General features: G+C 37.8%; 2 protein-coding genes, 1 non-coding gene and 1 pseudogene across 3 annotated transcripts in view; 3 read left to right on the plus strand and 1 right to left on the minus strand.

The window, feature by feature from the left end:
• Nucleotides 1-857: 857 nt before the first annotated feature.
• Nucleotides 858-18,376, minus strand: LOC122645961 (sucrose synthase 7-like). The gene is made up of 17 exons (XM_043839388.1): nt 18,240-18,376; nt 5,754-5,881; nt 5,512-5,644; nt 5,253-5,407; nt 4,658-4,850; nt 4,436-4,554; nt 4,122-4,338; nt 3,946-4,041; nt 3,696-3,869; nt 3,480-3,596; nt 3,230-3,396; nt 2,656-2,880; nt 1,801-2,367; nt 1,558-1,696; nt 1,363-1,454; nt 1,160-1,183; nt 858-1,072 (listed from the first exon to the last, which is right to left on the minus strand). Exons 1-17 carry the CDS (start codon nt 18,306-18,308, stop codon nt 1,060-1,062), a joined length of 2,628 nt encoding a protein of 875 aa, XP_043695323.1. The 5' UTR covers nt 18,309-18,376; the 3' UTR covers nt 858-1,059.
• The window catches only part of LOC122645962 (NADH dehydrogenase [ubiquinone] 1 beta subcomplex subunit 7-like), a 34,558-nt gene continuing 25,317 nt past the window's right edge, over nt 10,650-19,890 (plus strand). Inside the window, exon 1 of the mRNA XM_043839389.1 lies at nt 10,650-10,669. The gene's annotated coding sequence lies outside the window, so the exon portion shown is untranslated. The remainder of the gene's footprint in view (nt 10,670-19,890) is intronic.
• On the plus strand, nt 18,035-18,127 carry LOC122646959. Its single transcript, XR_006330759.1, has one exon. It is a non-coding gene; the product is annotated as a small nucleolar RNA Z103 (small nucleolar RNA).
• On the plus strand, nt 18,247-18,350 carry LOC122646961 (annotated as a pseudogene).

The following is a 19,890-nucleotide window of genomic DNA, read 5'->3' on the forward strand; positions in this document are numbered from 1 at the left end:
GACCGTAGAAAAACATTGGGAATATATTAATTTGCTTGGTCGAGTCACTTGGCCTATAGATTTATTGTTGGATGTGTCCATCAAACCTGGAATTTTTTTCTATTAATTTAATTTAATTTATATGATCATTAACGGGCTATGGTTGTCCTTAGGTTTTCTCCTAAAATGTACTCGACTTGGTTCTTGACTGGACATCTTGTTCATATGGTCATCACATCATGTGTTCTTCGAAATGATGATTCCAAGACACAGGTGTGACTTGTGAGTGCACATACAGTGTGTGTGCATGGTACTGGATCATATGAGAATCTTACATGTGTCATTGGTGCGTGTGTATCTCTTGAGATATCAAGCTAGGCTCCCGCTTGGACAAAGGCTGACCTGTTGCTGTAAAACCTTGCATTTTACAGGGTTTGGGCTAAAACTGGCTATGATTTCTCCAGTTTTGGACTGCTTTGTATCATTACATAGATTGACCATTGGGTCCATGTTTTAGGACCCATGATGCTTATCTGCACTTAAGTGTGGATTCAAATTTTAAGTACCTGTGGCTTGTAGAAAGAGCCATGTTCCCTCATAGAAAATACAGTCACTGCCTCCACCACCTTACCATCATAATAATAGCCGTCCCTGAATCCAAAGTAAACCAATTCCATCTGACTAACTCACTTTAACTTTTATTGCTGGATGATGATCCACATTGGAAGTATACATTTTTTCCATTGGTGTAAATAAACTTTGAAATGAATATTTTATTGAATCCAATAGGATGTATATACACGAATTTGATTCTTCTGGAGAAAGGGTTACAATGCAGAAACCAAACATTTTCAACACAATTGAGGAATTTAAACTCCCAATCTTTTATCACATAAACACACCACACATCTTTTTTATGATGTAAGAACTAAGAAACACCATTTACACCAGGTGGAATGAACACAATCGTCACTTGTGCTTGGGGACCCGAGCTGCTTCACCTCCAAAACTTTATTCCTGGGAGGAAGGCTCTTTTGAGTCGAAGCATGGTAGGATCCTAAGGCCATTGTGATTCAGGAATCAACCGAATATCCTATAAGTTAGTTGCATGTTCTCAATAAGTGATTTCCCAAGTGAAGAGTAAAGGGTTCTGTACAAGTAAATGGGGATGTGATCTTACCTTTGCAATCGGGTTTGTGTACGCCTGAATTCAAACCAAACAAGAAGATGTGCAATGGTTAGTGTAAAATTTAGAGATGAAGTTTCATGGGTAAAAAATCTTAATGTGGAGATACTAGTCATGTCTGTAAAGAACTAGAGCATGAGGGCAAGGGCCTTGATATTATAAAGGCCTGCAAAGTAGATTAGTTATCACATTAGTACCTTTGTGGTGGTTGCTTCTGTGTTTGAGGTTTAACTTCTGGCTTTGATGCTGGTTGTTGGGTTCCATCACTTGGGATGGATAAACTCTTTGCCTGTAAGAATCCCACATAGGAACAGGTAAGTAATACTGAAACTGTTCTGTTTGCCTTTTCCAATTATTTTTTATGGTACCCAAAACACTGGTAACCAACTTACCAAGTTTTTAAATTGGAGATTGTAGAACATTTGAATGTATCTTTGTTTAGCTTGTTTTTGTTCCTTGTTCAACTGCCTCCAGAAGCCATAGATGGATCCCATGTTCAACACTCTGGTGGCATAGATATTCCACGTATAGCTTCAAAACACAATCATTCAAAAGATGAAAGTATCAGAGAAGGAAAACATAATTTTCAAACTAAAAATAAGTGAAATTTCTCGAGGAATCTATGACTTAATTACCATTCATATATTCTCTGGAGACCTCCTGTGGATATTTTGTTCCAGTATTCAGGATCCTCCTTGGACTTCTCAAAGAAATCAGCAATCTTATTGCTTGACTCATCTCCATTGTTGGGATCAATATGGAATCCTGAGACCCCATCCACAATGATTTCGGCTGGGCCTCCCTGATTGGTTGCAAAGGTGGGTAGCCCACAGTTCATTGCCTCAATGACCGTAAGACCAAAGGCTTCATAGAGAGCAGGCTGAACAAAAGCTCCCTTTGAGTCAGCAATGCAACGGTACAACTCTCCATTCCGGACTCTATCATTCTGAGCTGCTATCCATCTGATCTGGCCTTTAAGTTGATATTTATCAATCAGGCTTTGCATCTTTTTAATCTCAGCTATTTCTTCTCTGTCTTTTGATTTGGATGGATCAAAGAAGCCAGCAACAACGACAAGATTGACCAGATTCCTTAGCCTCTTATTCTTACCATACCACTCCGTTAATCCTGTGATGTTCTTCACTATATCGAGTCTTGCCATTGAGAAGATAATTGGTTTCTTCCTATCTTCTAGAAATCCACTGTTCAAACCAGAGTTCAGATCAGACATTAGAAATTTAGAGAAATAGTGCAAAGTAGTATTTCTCTTCAAAATGTACATGCAACATGAAAATGAAGGCATATGACTGTTGCATTACTTTAGTTTCAGAAGTTAAAAATGGGCAAGTGATCCTGGCATGTTTTTTGTGCTCAAGACACATAAACTCGTTGATGTCACAGGATGGAAGTCAAGTAAGACATTGGTTTGTTGTTTTTTCGCAGAGTATGCCTCTCAATCAAGATACATGAGTTGAAAGTATGAGACTCACAAGTGCTCATTGTTATCCTGTTTATTGTATAGGAGTTCTTCAATGGCAGGGTGAAATGTGGTCAACCGCTTCTGTTTCTGTGTGTATGGGAAGTAGAGAGATTGATCAGCACCAGGGGCAGCAATGTTGAACTTTGGATCAAAGACGTTGATGCCTGAGACTACTCGGCACAGCCCTGGTAGCGTAAATGCAGCATGGCTTTCATACTGTCCTGGCCTGTCCTTGCTGCAGATAAAATAAAACTGGAAGTTAATTTTTCAGCAACTTTTCTCTAGACTCAACTTGGAACGTAGTTAAACAAATCAAAAGTTATAATTATAACAATCATCAACTACTACTAAAAATTTGTGCAAGCTTATCATGAAAGCACCAAATTGGTAGAGTCAGTGAGAGACTTGGTGACTTTCCAAGAAAATATATTTACTCAATCCAATTTCAGAAGACCTTTAACCAGTTCAGGATTGAGATTGGTTGATTCAATCAAGTTCTTCTGAATTCTATGAACATTTAGACTTAGTAGGAGCTCTGACAAACATATTTAGACTTAAGTCTGAAATGTGGCACAGTGACTAACCTTCCTGCTATTTCTTGGTATGTGCTTGTGATGATGAAATCGGCAGAATTCATTGCGATCATGTCAGCTGTGAATTGGCATGAGAAGTGATACTTTCCATCTAGTTCTTTCCATTTGATGTCTGAATCTTCATACTTTGTCTTCTCTAGAGCATGAGCAATGGTTCCCTAGGTTTGGAGTTCATCAGATCAGTAACAGTTAAACTTGAGATCTACAAGTTGATCGAACTTGTAAATAATATGATCAATACCTGAGTTATCCCAAGTTTGCTTGCAATGAGAGATGCTGCCAGGTTTCCGTCAGTGTAGTTACCAATGATGAGGTCAGGCTTCCCATCCAAGTGATCAAGGATCTTGGCAGTGGCATCCTGGGAATTCAGAAAGGTAATTTCTGACTGATATGATCTATATAAAAGAAAAAGATGCTGAAGCAAAATAATGGGTTTGCAATTGAACTGGGTACTTGCCTGAGTAAACTTCTCAAGGTAGGGGTAGATGTCGAAACGGGAAACCCACTGATGAAGGACACCACTTTCTGTCGTAAATGGAACTCGGAGGATGTGAGAATGTCTAGTGTTTAAGACTGGCTCCAGCTCTTGGTTGCACTTAGTCCCTCGAGCATCAGGTATAAGTCGTGTAACCTGTACAAAATAAGCACTACTGTAATCAACCTGAACTGGTGGTGATTATGAATGCTTCACAATGATTTCAGCATACCACAAGAATTTGAGGCTTGATACTCAGCCCTTGCTTCTTAATTCTAAGGAGCAATTCATCCTCCAGGGCCTTTACTTGATCTAAAATGTAGACAACCTGTTTAATATGGCATAAACCGTTAGTTCTTTTGTTGATGATGCAATCTGTTTCTATTAGCTGCTGGATTTGATTTGTACCTGCCCGCCAGTATCAGGTAAGCCAAGGACATCTGCTTGGCCAAAGTAGCCATGGATAGAGAAGATGACAATGTTGAATATTGTCGGAAGCCTACTGGAGAATTTCTCCATGTTCACTGAATCTGGTGCTTGGAGTACCTCTGAGAGTGATCTCATTGTCTCTTTGACAGTTTCTGCAGTATCACCCCATCCTTTCTCAAAACCCCACTCAGAAAACCTGAAAATAGAGAAAGGGTGGTTTAAAGGCCTATCATTTGGATATCTTGTTAATGTTTTTCAGTTTCTAATGATCAAACAAGCTGTGAAGCAGAGACCTCTGCTCAAACTTCTGATATGGGGTGTCTTTGGGAAGTGCTGAAACATATACATCCGCTACTACTAATGCCCCTTCAAGTTTGGCGACAGTGTTGAGGGTATCATTGATCATAAGATTCTGCAAGTTTCAAACCAAAAGGAAAGAGAACATGAATTTCTGACATTGTACCATGAGAAACAACATCATGTTGTCTTCTATGAGGTTTTTATTGTTTTCATACTTGTCCTTGATGATTAAGAGCAAGTAAGAAGTCCAGCAAAGGCTTTGCACTCTCAGAGCCCCCCGCCAACTTTGAAGTTATGAACTTACAGACATAGTTGCGCCCATTACCGATAGAAGATGATAGGGTTACATGAGGAATAGAGTAGTCAAATGCTCCAAAATCCACTTCCAATGCATATTCATCTTTCGCCCTGCATATCAAATTATTTTATTCTGTATTCAAATAACTACTAGACAGAAAATTATGAATGGAGGAGTATATGATCTATGTAATTTCAAAGACTAGCCAAATCAATGATAAATGCAGGATGGTTTGAAGTAATTCATGAGTTTCATGGATGATACACTTCCACTACCAACAACTACTCCATTAACTCTGATGAATTATATGAAACTCAACCTGTTTTGATTAATTATCTAAGATTTTGATATAAACTGTGCAAATTTAAGAGTGGTGCATTTTGTTGATTGATATTCATAGGTATCTCTTCAATAGCTCATTCAACTTGGTGAGTGAACCTGCCCAGTCCCCTAGTTTTGAATCTAGTTGAATCTAGTTGAATCTTAACTTTCGAGGCATAGAGATGGCATACCATTTCTCATCGCAGATAATTTCTTTGTATTTCAAGTACTCTGCAGCAGTGATTCCATCAACTGAAAGATCTTCAGAGTTCACCTTAACAAACTCCCAATATCCAGGATTGGGTCTCACAGCAAATGCAACATAAGGAGGAACAACAGCTGCTTCCTGTAATATCCAAGAAATTGAATCCATGTATCACTGAGATTTTCTTAAAGCTGGATAATTAAAGAAAGCAGGTAAAAGGAGGGCAGTGGAGCAGTAATTAAAACCTGAGTGGAACAGAGGATGTAGCCAAGTAAACCTTCCAAGACCTTGGCTCTTTCAAGCTTATCCTGGATTGATCTCTCCATTTCTTCCATTAAATGGTGGAGCTTCATTAACCTCCTCCCATTTGATGTATACCTGTTATTGTTAAATTTTTGAAAATGTGAAAACTGGAGTTTTCTCATGAAAAAAAATTTGGTACAACCAAAGAGAGAATGAATTCGAAGGAAATCAAATCTTGACATACGTAGCAAAGCATTTCTTCATATGGTACCGAGATTGTCTCAAAGCCTCAGGCATGCTATCAGCTATGGTGTCCGATCGCTTGAAGCCAGACCCAGAAGCCATTGGATCAGAAATTGTAAATGTGAAAAGCTTTGAAAGAGAAAGGTTCTGAATTCAGGAAAGGTGATATGGTTCATCAAGCTGAGGGTTGGATGAACATTTTATAGATACTTGCTTTTGGTTTCAAGAAAAATACTCATTGGAATCAAGAAATTCTGTTTGGCTTGACATGGAGGAAGAAAGGATGTGAATAAGGTGGGGAGAAGACAAAGCACATTCCTTGAAGTGGGGTTGGAAAGGAGGTAAAGAATAACAAGAAGAAATTTAACCAAAAAAAACAAGAATAACAAGAAGAAAGGAATTCATCAGGGAAGGAAGCAAAGATTCCTGGTAAACTCAAAAATTTTTAAATGGAGGAAAAACCTTTGTGGGTTCAGTGTCATTAGAAATGACTTTTATTCTTTCCTTCTTTGGTTTGTTTTGTTTTGTTATGGTGACCGTTGCAAGAGGTTTTGTATTTTTTTAAAAACCCAAGATACTATCCCCCGCCAAAAAGAAAATGAATTCGAATGGGCCCAGGCCCAAACCTTCCAAGTTCCAACCCTACTTCTTGGGTTTAGCCTATAGGGCTGAAATTTTTGGGCCTCAGGTTGGGCTATACTGAAAAGAATATAAAAAAAAAACCAAGGTCAGGTTGAGTTGGGCTTGGGTTCATGCTCTTGGTAACCCAAGACATGTCCAAGCCTAAACAGATGTCATCGCCTAATAGATGTATTCGAATAGGCCCAGGCCCAAACCTTTCCTCATTCACTTTCAAATGTTCTCACGCACTCTTATACTCCCTTGACAATCAAACAAAGCTTTAATCTCATGGTTTTTGCAGACCAAAAAAACATGGTAAAGAAGAGGGTAGGTGCCCCTTTCATCCAAAATGTGTTTTAGACCCAGAATTTATTCTGAGAATGCATACCAAACATAGCCTAAGGCATCATTAGCTGGAATCTGGATCACAAGAATTCACTTGAGTTGTTCGGTGGTTGTGCAGTAAGTGGATTGTAATGTGCAGGTTCGAGATCAATGTAAGAATGGAAATTAGGGCTCTTCAATAAGGATTGCAACACGTCAAAAGCATAAAATTGATGAGCAACTAGGGGAGTATGATACAAAGGAGACAACGAGCAATTTTGTTTGATGGAAAACAATTATACAGACTAGCCATGCATCTACTTTGACCTCGTCACTTAAATGTTAAAGGTCCTTTTATCATCTTTTAATTTTTTTTCGTATATAATATGGGTAGCTAGATCACTTATTAGTTATCTTATGTCATACGGATAACATATCTCATGTTTCTTATGGTCTAGATTTGTTTGCCAAGTTATTTGCATATATGAGTTCCTAATTTTATATTCATAATAAAAATCATTATCTTCACATGAATAGTAAGCCTGGGGGATAGAGTTTGAATTTCTAATTAATGCTAAACCTTGGAACCAGTACCAACTAACAATGGAATGGTCTGGTTCTAGTTCCTAATCGATCCCAACTCTTAGGCTGCGTTTGGTAACGGTCTGAACAAAGAACGCCCGTTCTTGACTAAGAACGTTCTTTTGCGTTCTTCGTCTGGAACGGCGTTCTGAGACCAAAAATAACCATTTGGTAACGTTCTCAAGAACGCTGTTCAGAACGGAAATGGTGTTTGGTAAAATTTGTTCAGAACAGTTTTGATGTTAATTACAATAATGCCATCCTTACCTCAAAATACATGTTTCTCTACAAACATAAATTAAAATTGTCTCATAAGTTCCTTATTTAACATAGATTAAAATATCTAATAAATTCCTAAACTTAACATAATTTAAAATATGTCTATAATTAAAATATGTCAACTTATAGTTAATTAAAGTCATTAAATTACAACTTTGACAACCTCTCTCATGATTTAATTTTCTTCTTTCTTCAAGTCTAACTTGGTAAGACCTTTAAGGATGTCTTTGAACATCTTGGCATGATTTTCCGAGGATGTAATTGCACTCTTGCAATAACCTTTCAGAAATTTCGAAGAAGACGGAGCGGATACAGCTGTTGAGCCTGAGGGACAAACCACTGATACATTAGTCTGTTGGCTAGAAGATGAGGTCATGCCTTCTTCTATCGATTGAAAAAATTCACATCCGCAATTATCACTCTATAAAATCCAACAGAAGTTACATAAACAAGCCATAGTTTGGTCAAACATATACAAAAGAAACTCATTCAAATCACATTCTTGCATTGTCTCTCTGATTGCCAGCCCACTCTTGTATTGCATTCTTGCACTCTTCTTGCATTGCATTCTTCCACTCTTGTTGCCAGCCCTTACATTATCTACCATCAACCGAACTAGTAAGGCAACCTCAGTAGTGGACCAAGATACAGGACCAACTTTTGATTTTCCTTTTGACCTTGATGAAGTAGCCATAATATCTGAATAATAACACATACATTAGTTCTATCTATTTCATAATTCCCTTCCTTTCAATGTAAAACAGGGGCTCCATTTGAAAACAGAGACAAAACAGGCTTTTCTTCCAAGCACCTTGACAACAGAATAAGGAAGTACAATGCTGGGAAGGGCCCTTTAATGAAGGGTGTCAACTGGAAGAAAAAACTGAAGAGTACTTGTCTTAATCAAATTTTTATAAATGAAAAGATCTACCGATGCAGGGTAGAGTACAGAGCAAACTTGGGTGAGGGTGTTTAAGAGAGATCTACCAGATAACTACAGCTTATGATTAGAATGATCTTTCAAATAACTTCAGCTTATGACCCATAAAGGAATGAGGTCCTCATTCAGGCAAGTCAGCAACAAAATTTCCTCCTTTGTATCCCCCAAAATGAAATGCATTTTGTCTATGAAAGAATCATCCTTGGATTATATTGCTAACAGAAGAAGAATTAAAAATAAAAAAGATGAGACAAGCGTTGCAGGGTAGAGACCCCAACCATCAAAACCTTTGCTGAAACAGTCGGTAGATGTGTGCCTCTGTGTGTGTGTGTGTGTGAGAGAGAGAGAGAGAGAGAGAGAGAACAATATGAAATTCCCAGGACTAACAACCAAGGCATGGTACATGCATCCTCTTTTTACTTCTAATTTGGAGCTTATAGGAACCATACTCTAATCAAAAAATTACATGCATGATGCATTGCAACGTTAATGTACAAAACAGTCATGAACAGTATGGAATAATCATATTCTTATACCCATGGCATTTGCAATCCTAAAAATGCTTTTCCAATGATCACGTTTTGGGAGTGTTTCAATGCTTGGAGCCTTCAATATGTCTAATTAAACAAAAGATAATTTGCCTTCTATCTCCACATTCTTTTTTCAGGTATACAATTGTGTAAAAATTTTGTTCAAGGGTGACTATAACAATACCATCCAAACCACATGCCGCAAACCAACTTAATATTTTGTTCCATATATATATCCTCAAAGAATAGCTGAAATCCTGATCTCCGTGTGCAATGGTTTATCTAATATATCCTTCATTATCTTTTCCTATTCACAATTGATCAAGGACAAACAGATGAGTTTAAAACTACCAAAAAGTTCATTCTTACTTCTGTTCTATTTTTACTCTTTTTGTTGCCATGTGCCTAGCAATTTGTCATTACCTAGGATCAAACATCTAAATTACAACAGAAAGCATTGGATCAATGCCAACAAGCGCTGAATCAACTATGGGTATATGTATATTTTAACCCTAATCAAACAAAGAGCTATTTCTTAATAAGCCTACCTAACAAAGAGTAATCATCCCTTAATAACAGAGAAGCTAGCTTATAGACTCATTGGATTAAAATGACATTCTTTTGTTATTTTCTATATCTTTTCAAAAATTAAAATGTAACCTTCGCTCTCAAATTTTCGGAGAAACATAAGACAGTGGCTGTGCTTTTTTTTTTCCTTCTACTATTATTGTGAAATGACTCTCCAGTGCATGCTATATTGGAGATTCCCCAACCGACTAAGGGCTAAAAATCGATTACAGTTCTGGTCCAAAATTTCACAACAAAATATGTAAACCAAAGGCTAAACAAACAAAACGCATACACACACACACACGACTATATATATAGTTGTCACAGTGGTGGAGAATGGGGAGAATAGGAGTGTGGGACAGAGGCAGCTATTATGTCTTGGAAGAGCCTTACTAAAGAGAAGCGACATTCTAGTTTTAGATGAAGCCACACCCTCTGTTCACTCGCAACCGATGGTGTGATTCGAAGGTCGTAAGTCGGGAGTTCAAAGATCCTAAAGTTGTACATACGATTATAGACAAGTGATCTTGTTCTAGTTCTCGGTGAAGGTAAGCTTTAATTGACCAGGTAAAAATTGAAATTGAACAAATGAAAAAGCGGACATTTAAATTAGTAATTGATTCTATTTTAGCAAACAAAAAAATTAACTTATTCTTCGTGGAGGTAGGGTAGTGGAATATGATACACCTGCTAAATTGCTAAAACAAGCGGAATCATTCTTCTACAAGCTAATAAAGGAGTACTCTCTAAGATCACGAAGCTTCCTCAGCAAATCCAAAAATCAAAATGCAGGTTTGATTTCTTAGAATCTACAAATCTCAGAATTTAAACCAACGAAAGGAGTACCTGGTAGCTTGTGAGAGTCTCCAAGAACGATCCGACAAGAGCAATTTTTCCACAGTTGCGAGATAAAACTCTTGTAAGGGATTTGCAAAAATAAAAATGTTAGTATTCGTTCAAAATCAGAGAGAGAGAGAGAGAAAAAATTTACACAGAGAAAGGAAGAGAGAGCGTGAAGGATAGCGAGATAGAGCGTGAGACAGGGAGAGAGCGAGCGAGACAGAGAGAGAAAGAGAGGATGAGAGAGGAAGATACACAGAGAAAGGAAGAGAGAGCGTGAAGGAGAGAGCGAGAGAGAGAAACCATTGTACCTGCAGGTGGTTCGAGCGTTTCCCTTCTCTTCCTTCCCCTCCTCTTCTCGCAGATGCCTTCTTTCTTTCGATTGTGAAGTCACGAGTTTTGCTCGATAGCCTTCAATATTTTGTTCTTTGTTCTTTGCAGACCGTCTCCAAGACGGTCTGTAAAGAACGTTCTTTTACTTAAAAAATGCCCGGTTCGGTCTTTAAAGAATAAAAAAACGAACCGATAAGCCAAACACTTTTTCATATTTTTTTGTTCTTTTTGAACAAAAGAACTGTTCAGAACACTGTTCAGACCGTTACCAACGAAGACCAAAACTCTAGTTATTAGACTTATAAAAAATAAACTATTTTTAATCTTTCAAATTTTATAATATATTTTTTTCCTTTTAGATAAAAATAAATTAGGACTCTCCTATCTAATAATCTCTCCCTTACCTCCCCTTTCCCTTTTTCTCTCTTTATTTCTTCTACACGCGTGTATTTGCACGTGCAAATTTACTAGTATATTGCATTTTCTTGTCACCAAGTAGCAAGTAGGTGAACTAACAATTTATAACCTTATAAGGTTTCGAGTATTGGACCATTCATTCAAAGCATCACTAGTGAAAGTCACATTTTGCCTTCCATTTGGTAAGACATCCAAATCAATGGGACCTTCCTTTCTATCACTTATGTAAAACTGTTCAATGGCACCATCCTTCGAATCTCTTGTTGAAGCAAATTTTATAGTTGCCATGAAGGCATGAAGCTTGCCTATCCAATGTTATAATTAAAAGTAAGTAATAAGAGGGAAGACTTGACTTCTAACTTCTAAGGTCTCTAGCTATCTTTTAATTTAAATAGGATACTAATTAACTTTTCTCTCAAATACATCAACAGATAGAGTAGCTACCCTATCTGAGTCCCAAATTTTGACTCTGATCATGGAACTTCTTCAGCTTATTCTTGTTTTTATTCTCCTCTTTGTTGGGAACTCATTGATCATAGTAGGGAACAACCAGACAAATCGATTTGCTTTGCTGGAGTTCAAGAAAGAAATTGATCTTGATCCTTACGGAGCATTAAGTTCTTGGAACGATTCCATTCATTTTTTGCAACTGGGTTGGGATCACTTGTGGCCATCACCATCCACAACGGGTTATCAGTTTGGATTTACAAGGGAATGGCTTGGGAGGTAACATTTCTCCTTCCATTGGGAATCTCACTTTTCTTCATTCCCTTGACATTGGAAACAATAGCTTCCATGGCAAAATCCCCCAAGAGATTGGTAATCTAATTCGATTACAGTACATTGCTCTTCTATACAACACTCTCGAAGGAGAAATTCCTACCAGTTTGGCCAAATGCACTCGTCTAAGAGAAATTCACTTCTCCTATAACAATCTTGTTGGGAAGATTCCGATTGAACTATTTACGTCTTTGTCAAAGTTGGAGATAATTGCTATTAGAGATAATGGGTTAACAGGAGAAATACCAGCTTCTTTTGGGAACATTTCCTCCCTCCTCCAAGGTATCTCTTTCCGTGGAAATGCACTGCAGGGGAGCATTCCAGAATCCTTCGGTCAGCTAACAAACTTAAATATGCTATCACTTTCTAGAAACAAGCTATCTGGTATGTTCCCTGTCTCACTATTTAATCTCTCATCTCTTCAAACAATTTCTGTTGTATACAACCAAATGCATGGGAGCCTTCCACGAGACATGGCCCTCACTTTTCCAAATCTCCAATATTTAAATATTGGATATAACCATTTCTCAGGGAGAATGCCGAGTTCCATCTCCAATATTTCAACCCTCGAAAAGATTGATCTCGGTAGAAACAGTTTTGTTGGACCCGTCCCTAACAACTTAGGAAATCTTCAAAACCTTCAAGGGTTCATTATGGATGGAAATCAATGTGGAACAGGGGAAGCTAATGATTTATATTTTGTAAATTCTTTGGTCAATTGTTCAAATCTAGAGACATTGGACCTAGCAAACAATAATTTTAAGGGTCACCTTCCCACCTTCAAAGCCAATCTCTCAACACAACTCTCAATGATATTTCTAGGAGGGAATCAAATATCTGGAACCATTCTTGTTGGGATTGAGAATCTCGTCAACTTGACTACTTTGGGCATGGAGCTTAACTTTCTGGAAGGTAATATTCCGTCTGTCATAGGAAAGCTTCCAAAGCTTCAAAGATGATTCTTGGGTGGAAATAGACTTTTAGGACATATACCTTCCTCTATAGGCAATCTCACTCTTTTGTATGAACTCCATTTAGAAGGAAACAACTTGAATGGAACAATTCCTTCCAGCATTGGAAATTGTCAACAGTTTCAAGACCTAACCCTTTTTAGTAATAACCTCCAAGGCCCAATACCCAAACAACTCTTTCTTATTTCCTTCTTGTCAATATCTCTCGAGTTATCTTCTAATTCTCTGGTCGGTTCCCTACCAATGGAAATCGGTAACTTGAAGAGTCTTTCTACGATAGATATCTCCAAAAACAAATTGTCTGGAGAAATCCCCTCCTCCATTGGTGATTGTAATAGTTTGGAACACCTTTATATGGGGGGGGTAATATCTTTAAAGGAACCATTCCTCAATCTTTGACTCTTTTGAAGGGGCTTCAAGATTTAGATCTCTCACACAACAACTTATCAGGGCAAATCCCGAAAGATCTACATAATCTTTTAGCATTGCAGAGTTTGAATTTATCCTTTAATAATCTTGAGGGAGAGGTACCAACAAAAGGAATCTTTGGAAATACAAGTGCAATTTTTGTAAATGGAAATGATAAGCTATGTGGGGGAATTGTGAAGTTGCATCTACCTCCATGCACAAACCATAGATCTACCAAAGGAGAAAAGTCCAATGCTCTTAGAATAGTTTTGGCAATAATCGGTACGGTTCTTGGTTTTATTTTGATATCTTCCTTTCTTACTTTCTATTGGATAAGAGGATCAAAAAGCAAACCACCATCCACACTATTAATCAGTGAACAGTTCTTAAAGCTTTCTTACAAAGAACTCTTCCAAGCTACTGGAGGATTTTCTTCAACAAATTTCATAGGTTCCGATGGTTTTGGCTCTGTATACAAAGGGATTATCGACCAATTTGGAACCATTGTTGCAGTTAAGGTACTCAACCTTCAAAATCCAGGAGTTTACAAGAGCTTTACGACTGAATGCAAAGCATTAAGAAACATTCGTCATTGAAATCTTGTCAATATTTTAACTTCTTGTTCAAGTCTTGATTCAAAAGGAAAAGATTTCAAAGCCTTTGTTTATGAGTTCATGCCCAATGGGAGTCTAGATGATTGGTTGCATCTATCGGTGGAGGCACATAATCATTCAAGGAATTTAAGCCTTCTTCAAAGATTAAACATTGCAATTGATGTGGCTTCTGCTTTGGATTACCTTCATTATAACTGTTATGCGCCGATTGTTCATTGTGACTTGAAGCCAAGCAATGTTCTACTTGACAGTGATATGACTGCACATGTCAATGATTAAGGTTTGGCAAGGCTACTTTTAGATCCTAACAACAATTCATCCCAGACTCAAACTAGTACCATTGGGATAAAAGGATCTATCGGCTATGCTGCTCCAGGTAACAAGTAAACTATACAATTTTATTTTGAGTTATCAATCAATATATTAAATTTTTATTCTATAGATTTGAATACTATTTACTAAGTTGTTTCTGTCTATTCTAATCAGAATCCATTGTAGGCTATTAAACATGATCCAAATGATGATTTAGAAGAATTGTCCAGATTTAAAGATCCTATTTATTAGGTTAATACTTCAATGGACTCGGCTCCTTTGTAGCATCGTGCCCGGGCTGCACGTGCAACGCCAGGCATAGTGAGACATGAAGAGACCCCCTTACCCCTGCCCGAGCACCTTGCCCGAGCAGGGGTGAGGCAGTCTTTTCACACCTCGCTGTGTCCGGTGCTGCATGTCCAGCCCGGACAGGGTGCTGCACAGGATCCTTTTGGTACTTCAATCCAACATACTTTTCTATCTTAATTACATGGTTTATCCATATTTATTTACATTAGGAATTCATTATACTATGGACACATTGAACCCTGGTATCTAATTGGATCGAATTTAGATTGGATTCTTGTTAACATTATCAGAAGAATCTTGATTCCCACATTGAAGAAATGACCATGTAACATCCTACTTTTGAATAATGAGTTCACAATTTCCATTATCTTATTGTTATACTAACAACGAGAGGTTTCTAAATTTCAGAATATGAAATTGGTGGAAGGGCAACTATACAAGGCGATGTGTTTAGCTATAGAATCCTTTTATTAGAGATGTTCACAGGAAAAAGGCCAACAGATCGGATGTTTATTAATGACTTAAATCTCCATAACTTTGCAAAGGCAGCTTTACTTGTACAAGTCATGCAAATTTTAGATCCAACGCTCTTGCCCGGGGAAGAACAAAGTGAAAAAATTGAAGAGGTTGCAGTCAATAGGATTAAAGGTCCTAGCAGGACAGATCAATTGCAAGATTGCATAACATCAATAATTGAAATTGCACTCCAGTGCTCCATGGAATTGCCAAGAGAGCGTATTAACATGAATGAGGCTCTAAGGGGACTGCATTTACTCGAAGGGAAATTTTCTTGAAGCAAGAGTCTATCAATACGCCTAATTTGAAGGTGATTTTGAATTTATTATATTGTCTTAGCTGCTTAATGCTTGTGAAAAACTGAGGGAAAAGAAAGTTATAGATTATACAACAGAGGTAGGCTGGTCAATAGTAAACCACAATTTTAAAAAACGGTATCAATACCGATATGGATACCGATCAGGATCGGGCTAGCCATGGCCAATATTGATACTAATTGGCTGACATGCCTGATTTGATACCATTTTAAAACCACGATTCACAGATGATAATTAATTTGGTAATTGGAAGAGTTTAAAACTCAATTTCTCTGTTACATGAACCCAATTTGTATTAAGGTTGTACTAGTTTTGGACAAGAAACTATATTCTAAACTTTTTTTTCTAGGGACGTATGAAGTAAAAAATTCAAACTGGAGGCATGGCTTTGAAATTAAATCAGAGACCACTCTGTAGACTCCTTACGAAGTGGCACTCTCTCTGGATTCAAAGAATCTAAAAGAAAAACCACTTTTCAATTTCAATCCTTTGTGGCTAGATTTCCTTCTAATGCCTTTTGGTCACTACAAATGATGGATCTTTATCTCCTCCAGTTCCCCAATTCCTCTAATAGGGCTTGGTGAACTTCACCCGGGCAGAGTGTTTGGGCAGGGGTAGGGTAGAGGAACTGGAGGAGATAACTTTCCTAAAGGATTTGCTTCAAGTGAAGATGAAGTCATCTATAATTTGGAGCTCCCTATTCCCCCCTTAATATTTAAATATCTTTATAAGAATCTATTTGAAATGTTGTCATCATGTATCTTAGCAACCTTTCAAACATTTGATGATAATGGCTAACTATGGTCTTGGAATTTCCAAGCAAGAAATGGCTATAACATGTTGATTAAGCATAAAAATTGTGTGTTCTTACTCTTTCTTTGATTTCAAAACTATTCATTGTAACTCATATATCATCAACTTTCTAAAGTTGAAAAAACTGTGGTTTGAAACATGGTTAGTTATGGACAATATTTGTTTTACTAATGATACTATTTAATTTTTTTTTCGATCTGTAATAATTGAGAAAGTTACAAGAATGCAAGTAAGCCAAGCTCATAGCCTCATAGTATAGGTGGTTCAACTAGGACATCTAAACTATCAAGTATAAGATTAGAAAATAGGAGACAGTTTTCCTTAATCTAGAGATTCACATCATTGCCATGAATGAATTAAAAAATAGGAAAGCTATTTCGGAATTTCAATTAATAGGAAGAGTAATAATGATCTTAAAATTTTGGGTGAAATTTTATTCAATCATGGACAACAACTTTGTTCAACAATATTTATAGTTTCTAATCTCTTTTATGTATTAGGTATTTTGTGTTAAGACCCATTTTTTATGCATGAGCTAAGCATGTATTTACACAATCATACCTTCAACCATTGGATGGGGAGAGAGAAAGAGAGAGAGGATGTATAAAGTGTAATTACAGTTTTGCCTCCTTCTAGCCCTATCCACATGGGTCACACTATTAGAAAGCATTCTTAAAAATAAAAAAAACATTAAAAAATCCTTTTGGCTGGACAAGAGATCACTACTTGGTTGCATGGCCTCTACACCAACGTCTAGACCAATGGGGGAGTGCCCCTGGGTATCCACCCAAGGGGCATGGGTGTCATTTCAAGGTGTCTCGTGAGAGGACATAGGAGGCAGAGCTGGAATCCCATTCTCGTACAAGAACGTATGAGAATGAGTGTGAACGGCCCAAATGGCATCCACTATGAGGACCCACTCATGGTAGATGCCATCTGAACAACTCACACCCATTCTCTTACGAGAATAGGATCCCGCCTGTAGGGGATGCGACCAAGCAAGGATCTTTTTCCCAATATGTTGGCATAAAATTTTGGATTAAAATCCTCTACAGTGCCCTAATCTCGTGGTGCACTGCAGCGTAACCCTAAGAGCTCAACACGTGGAAGAAGCTTCATCCAACGGCGCAAGTTCGATACAAGATAGGTTTTTTTTTCAAGCTCGACACCATTAGATGTCGCATTTTCCATCTGTCGAGCTCTCAGGCCCGCATTGCGTGCAACGCCAGATTAGGGCACCGCGAAGGAATTTTTTCCTAATATTTCACCTAGTTATAGCCACGCGGCCCACGCCTGTGCATATTTCTCTCTCTAAGTATTCTTCTAAATATTAGAATCTCACCCGTACACGTGGATTCCAACATCTTCGACTAGGTTTAGGGTTTTTGAACACTAACTCTATATATAACATCAGTCGTCCCCTTCATCCTCCACAGTTTTTTACCTTTGATAGTCTCTGTCTCTGAGGTCTCTATTTCTTATTAGGGTTTTCGTCTTTCATGCATTAGGGTTTGTCTTCTCTATGGTGTAGTGGAGTTTTATCCAGGGTTTCTAATGGCGTCGATTACTGATTACCGGCTCTCTGGTGTCATCATCATGTGGGTGCTGTGTATGAGACGACGCTAGATTTGCCAGATCTCCGTCTCTGCAAAACATTAAAAGCATTGGTCTTCGAAGACCTCATGAAGCAGATCCGGAGAAATTCCATTTCTCTTATATCTCCTCATTTTATCTCTTTTTGAATTGCTGTTTTCTATGTGATTAGGGTTTTAATTTGCGATGAAAAATAAGATTTTAATGGAATGGATGGAAGTGATGATTCTTTCCCCAACTGCTCGACTCTGATGATGCTAAGCTACTTTTTCTCTTCGGAGAATCCAAGCCAAGAGTCTGATCCATCTTTCTAATTGATTATAATTTACGCCCTTCAATTTGTTTTTTTTTCAATTATTATTGATTTTTTGTAGCGGCTCTTCTCTGTTTCATTATCTTAGGTCAAATATTCTGAAACGAATGGAAGGGACTTGATGACACTTTCCCCATATGATCGACGCTGATTCAAACTGTGCTGTTTAATCATCTCCAAATCCTTGGAGATTTATAAGCCAGATTTCTGATCCTTTCCAACTCAGAATCCCCAATTTTCCATTCCAACCTAGAATGTGGTGATAGTTTTTATTGTGATTTGATGTTCATTTTCAGTTTTGATTGTTTATCTTGTCTGAGGATTATCAATCTTCCCGTGAATTTGAACGCAGAAAAATTTTATTCTCAACTAATTTTTAGAATTTCTATGCATTGGATTGACGGGGGAAGATTTTTCCCTTGCCATACTGGAGCAAACCAATTGAAAGTGTTTGTATATTCCAAGGTAAAACGTCAAAAACAAAGCCAACAGATGTTGATGGTATTTCCAAGCTTCTTCTGGGAGTTTTTGGAAACTCCTCCATCTATGGCGGTCTCATATTCCATCACCTTGGGTAGCGGCATTGCTGCAATTATCTCTTTGGACAGGCCATGAGACAAACATACATATTCATACTTGCTCTTCTTAAACTCAAATGAGATTTTGGTTTTGTTGTATGTTTTATTAATGTCTTCGTTACACAGAATTGTGTTTGAAAGATCAATGTTTTATGTTTGACAGCCTCGGTGAATCTTCTTCAAGTTGGCAATCTAACGATGCTGTGATTAATCCTTCTTTATCTGCCATTGAGGTTTGGTTGTGGTGCATCATGATATTGAAGTATTTAACGGGAAAACATGCTTGTCTGCAATTAATTCTAATTTAAAACTCTAACCAAACATCGAGGATTACGTTACTGGTGTTTGGACAAATTGTTGATCGCCCTGAGAAGATTTTGGGCTTTCAAGTGGTCTATTGAACTGAATCAAAACCAGGTCGATTGATTTGGATCTTGGTTTAGAGTTTTACATTAATTAGTAACGAGCATTTTTTTTCATGTTGTACCAATACCCATGTGGTGCCACTCCCACTCCTTGCAGTATGGTGCTATACAAAGAAGATTAGCGATAAAGTGTTTAAACCTAAAATCCCATTGGACCATCGGATTTTTATGTTCTCCTGTTCGGACATCGTTTTGTTTATCCAGTTTCTTTACTCCGTGTTTCAATTTGAAAAAGCAAATTTAATTTTCAAGAATGAAAGCCTTATTTCTCTTTCCTCTCTCCATTTTCCACTCTTCACTCTTTCTGAAAGCCAAGGTTTCCTTCCTCAGTCACAGTCTCACGGCATCCCGCACGGTCTGTCATTCCTCTCGCACGTGAATCTACGATTCAACCACTGGCGACGGCGAAGGCCAACCACGGTCTGTTTTTTGGGATCGTTTGTTTGAGGACTCGAAAGGGGTCTTAAGCTTCCAAATGGGAAAAAACAAGTGCTAAACTCCTGTGTCTTGTTTTGCAACCGTGCTCCCCGTGCTCTCTCACCGAAAACCATCAAACTAACCCCTCTCGGTTTGCCGAGGATTTTTATCCGGAGCAACCCTGCTGTCCCGCTACCATTCCTCTTAGTTCTAGATAGGTGGGTTGCAAAGCTTTTTTTCCCCCTTGTTTTAATCGTCATTGTATCGTTTAGTGTTTTGATGTCTGTGTTTGGTTTCTGAAATGGGTTTTGATGAAGAACTGATGCATTAAGGTTG

The sequence above is a fragment of the Telopea speciosissima genome, chromosome 11 (assembly GCF_018873765.1).
Source record: "Telopea speciosissima isolate NSW1024214 ecotype Mountain lineage chromosome 11, Tspe_v1, whole genome shotgun sequence".
Taxonomy (NCBI): Eukaryota; Viridiplantae; Streptophyta; class Magnoliopsida; order Proteales; family Proteaceae; genus Telopea; species Telopea speciosissima.

Excerpts from the sequence above, each read along its gene's own strand:
- LOC122645961 (XM_043839388.1), bottom strand. The coding sequence starts at position 18,308 with ATGATTAAACAGCACAGTTTGAATCAGCGTCGATCATATGGGGAAAGT. Across the intron at positions 3,870-3,945 it reads TCAAGCCTCAAATTCTTGTG|GTTACACGACTTATACCTGA; the intron begins GTATGCTGAAAT and ends TATTTTGTACAG. Across the intron at positions 2,368-2,655 it reads CAGGATAACAATGAGCACTT|TGGATTTCTAGAAGATAGGA; the intron begins GTGAGTCTCATA and ends TGGTTTGAACAG.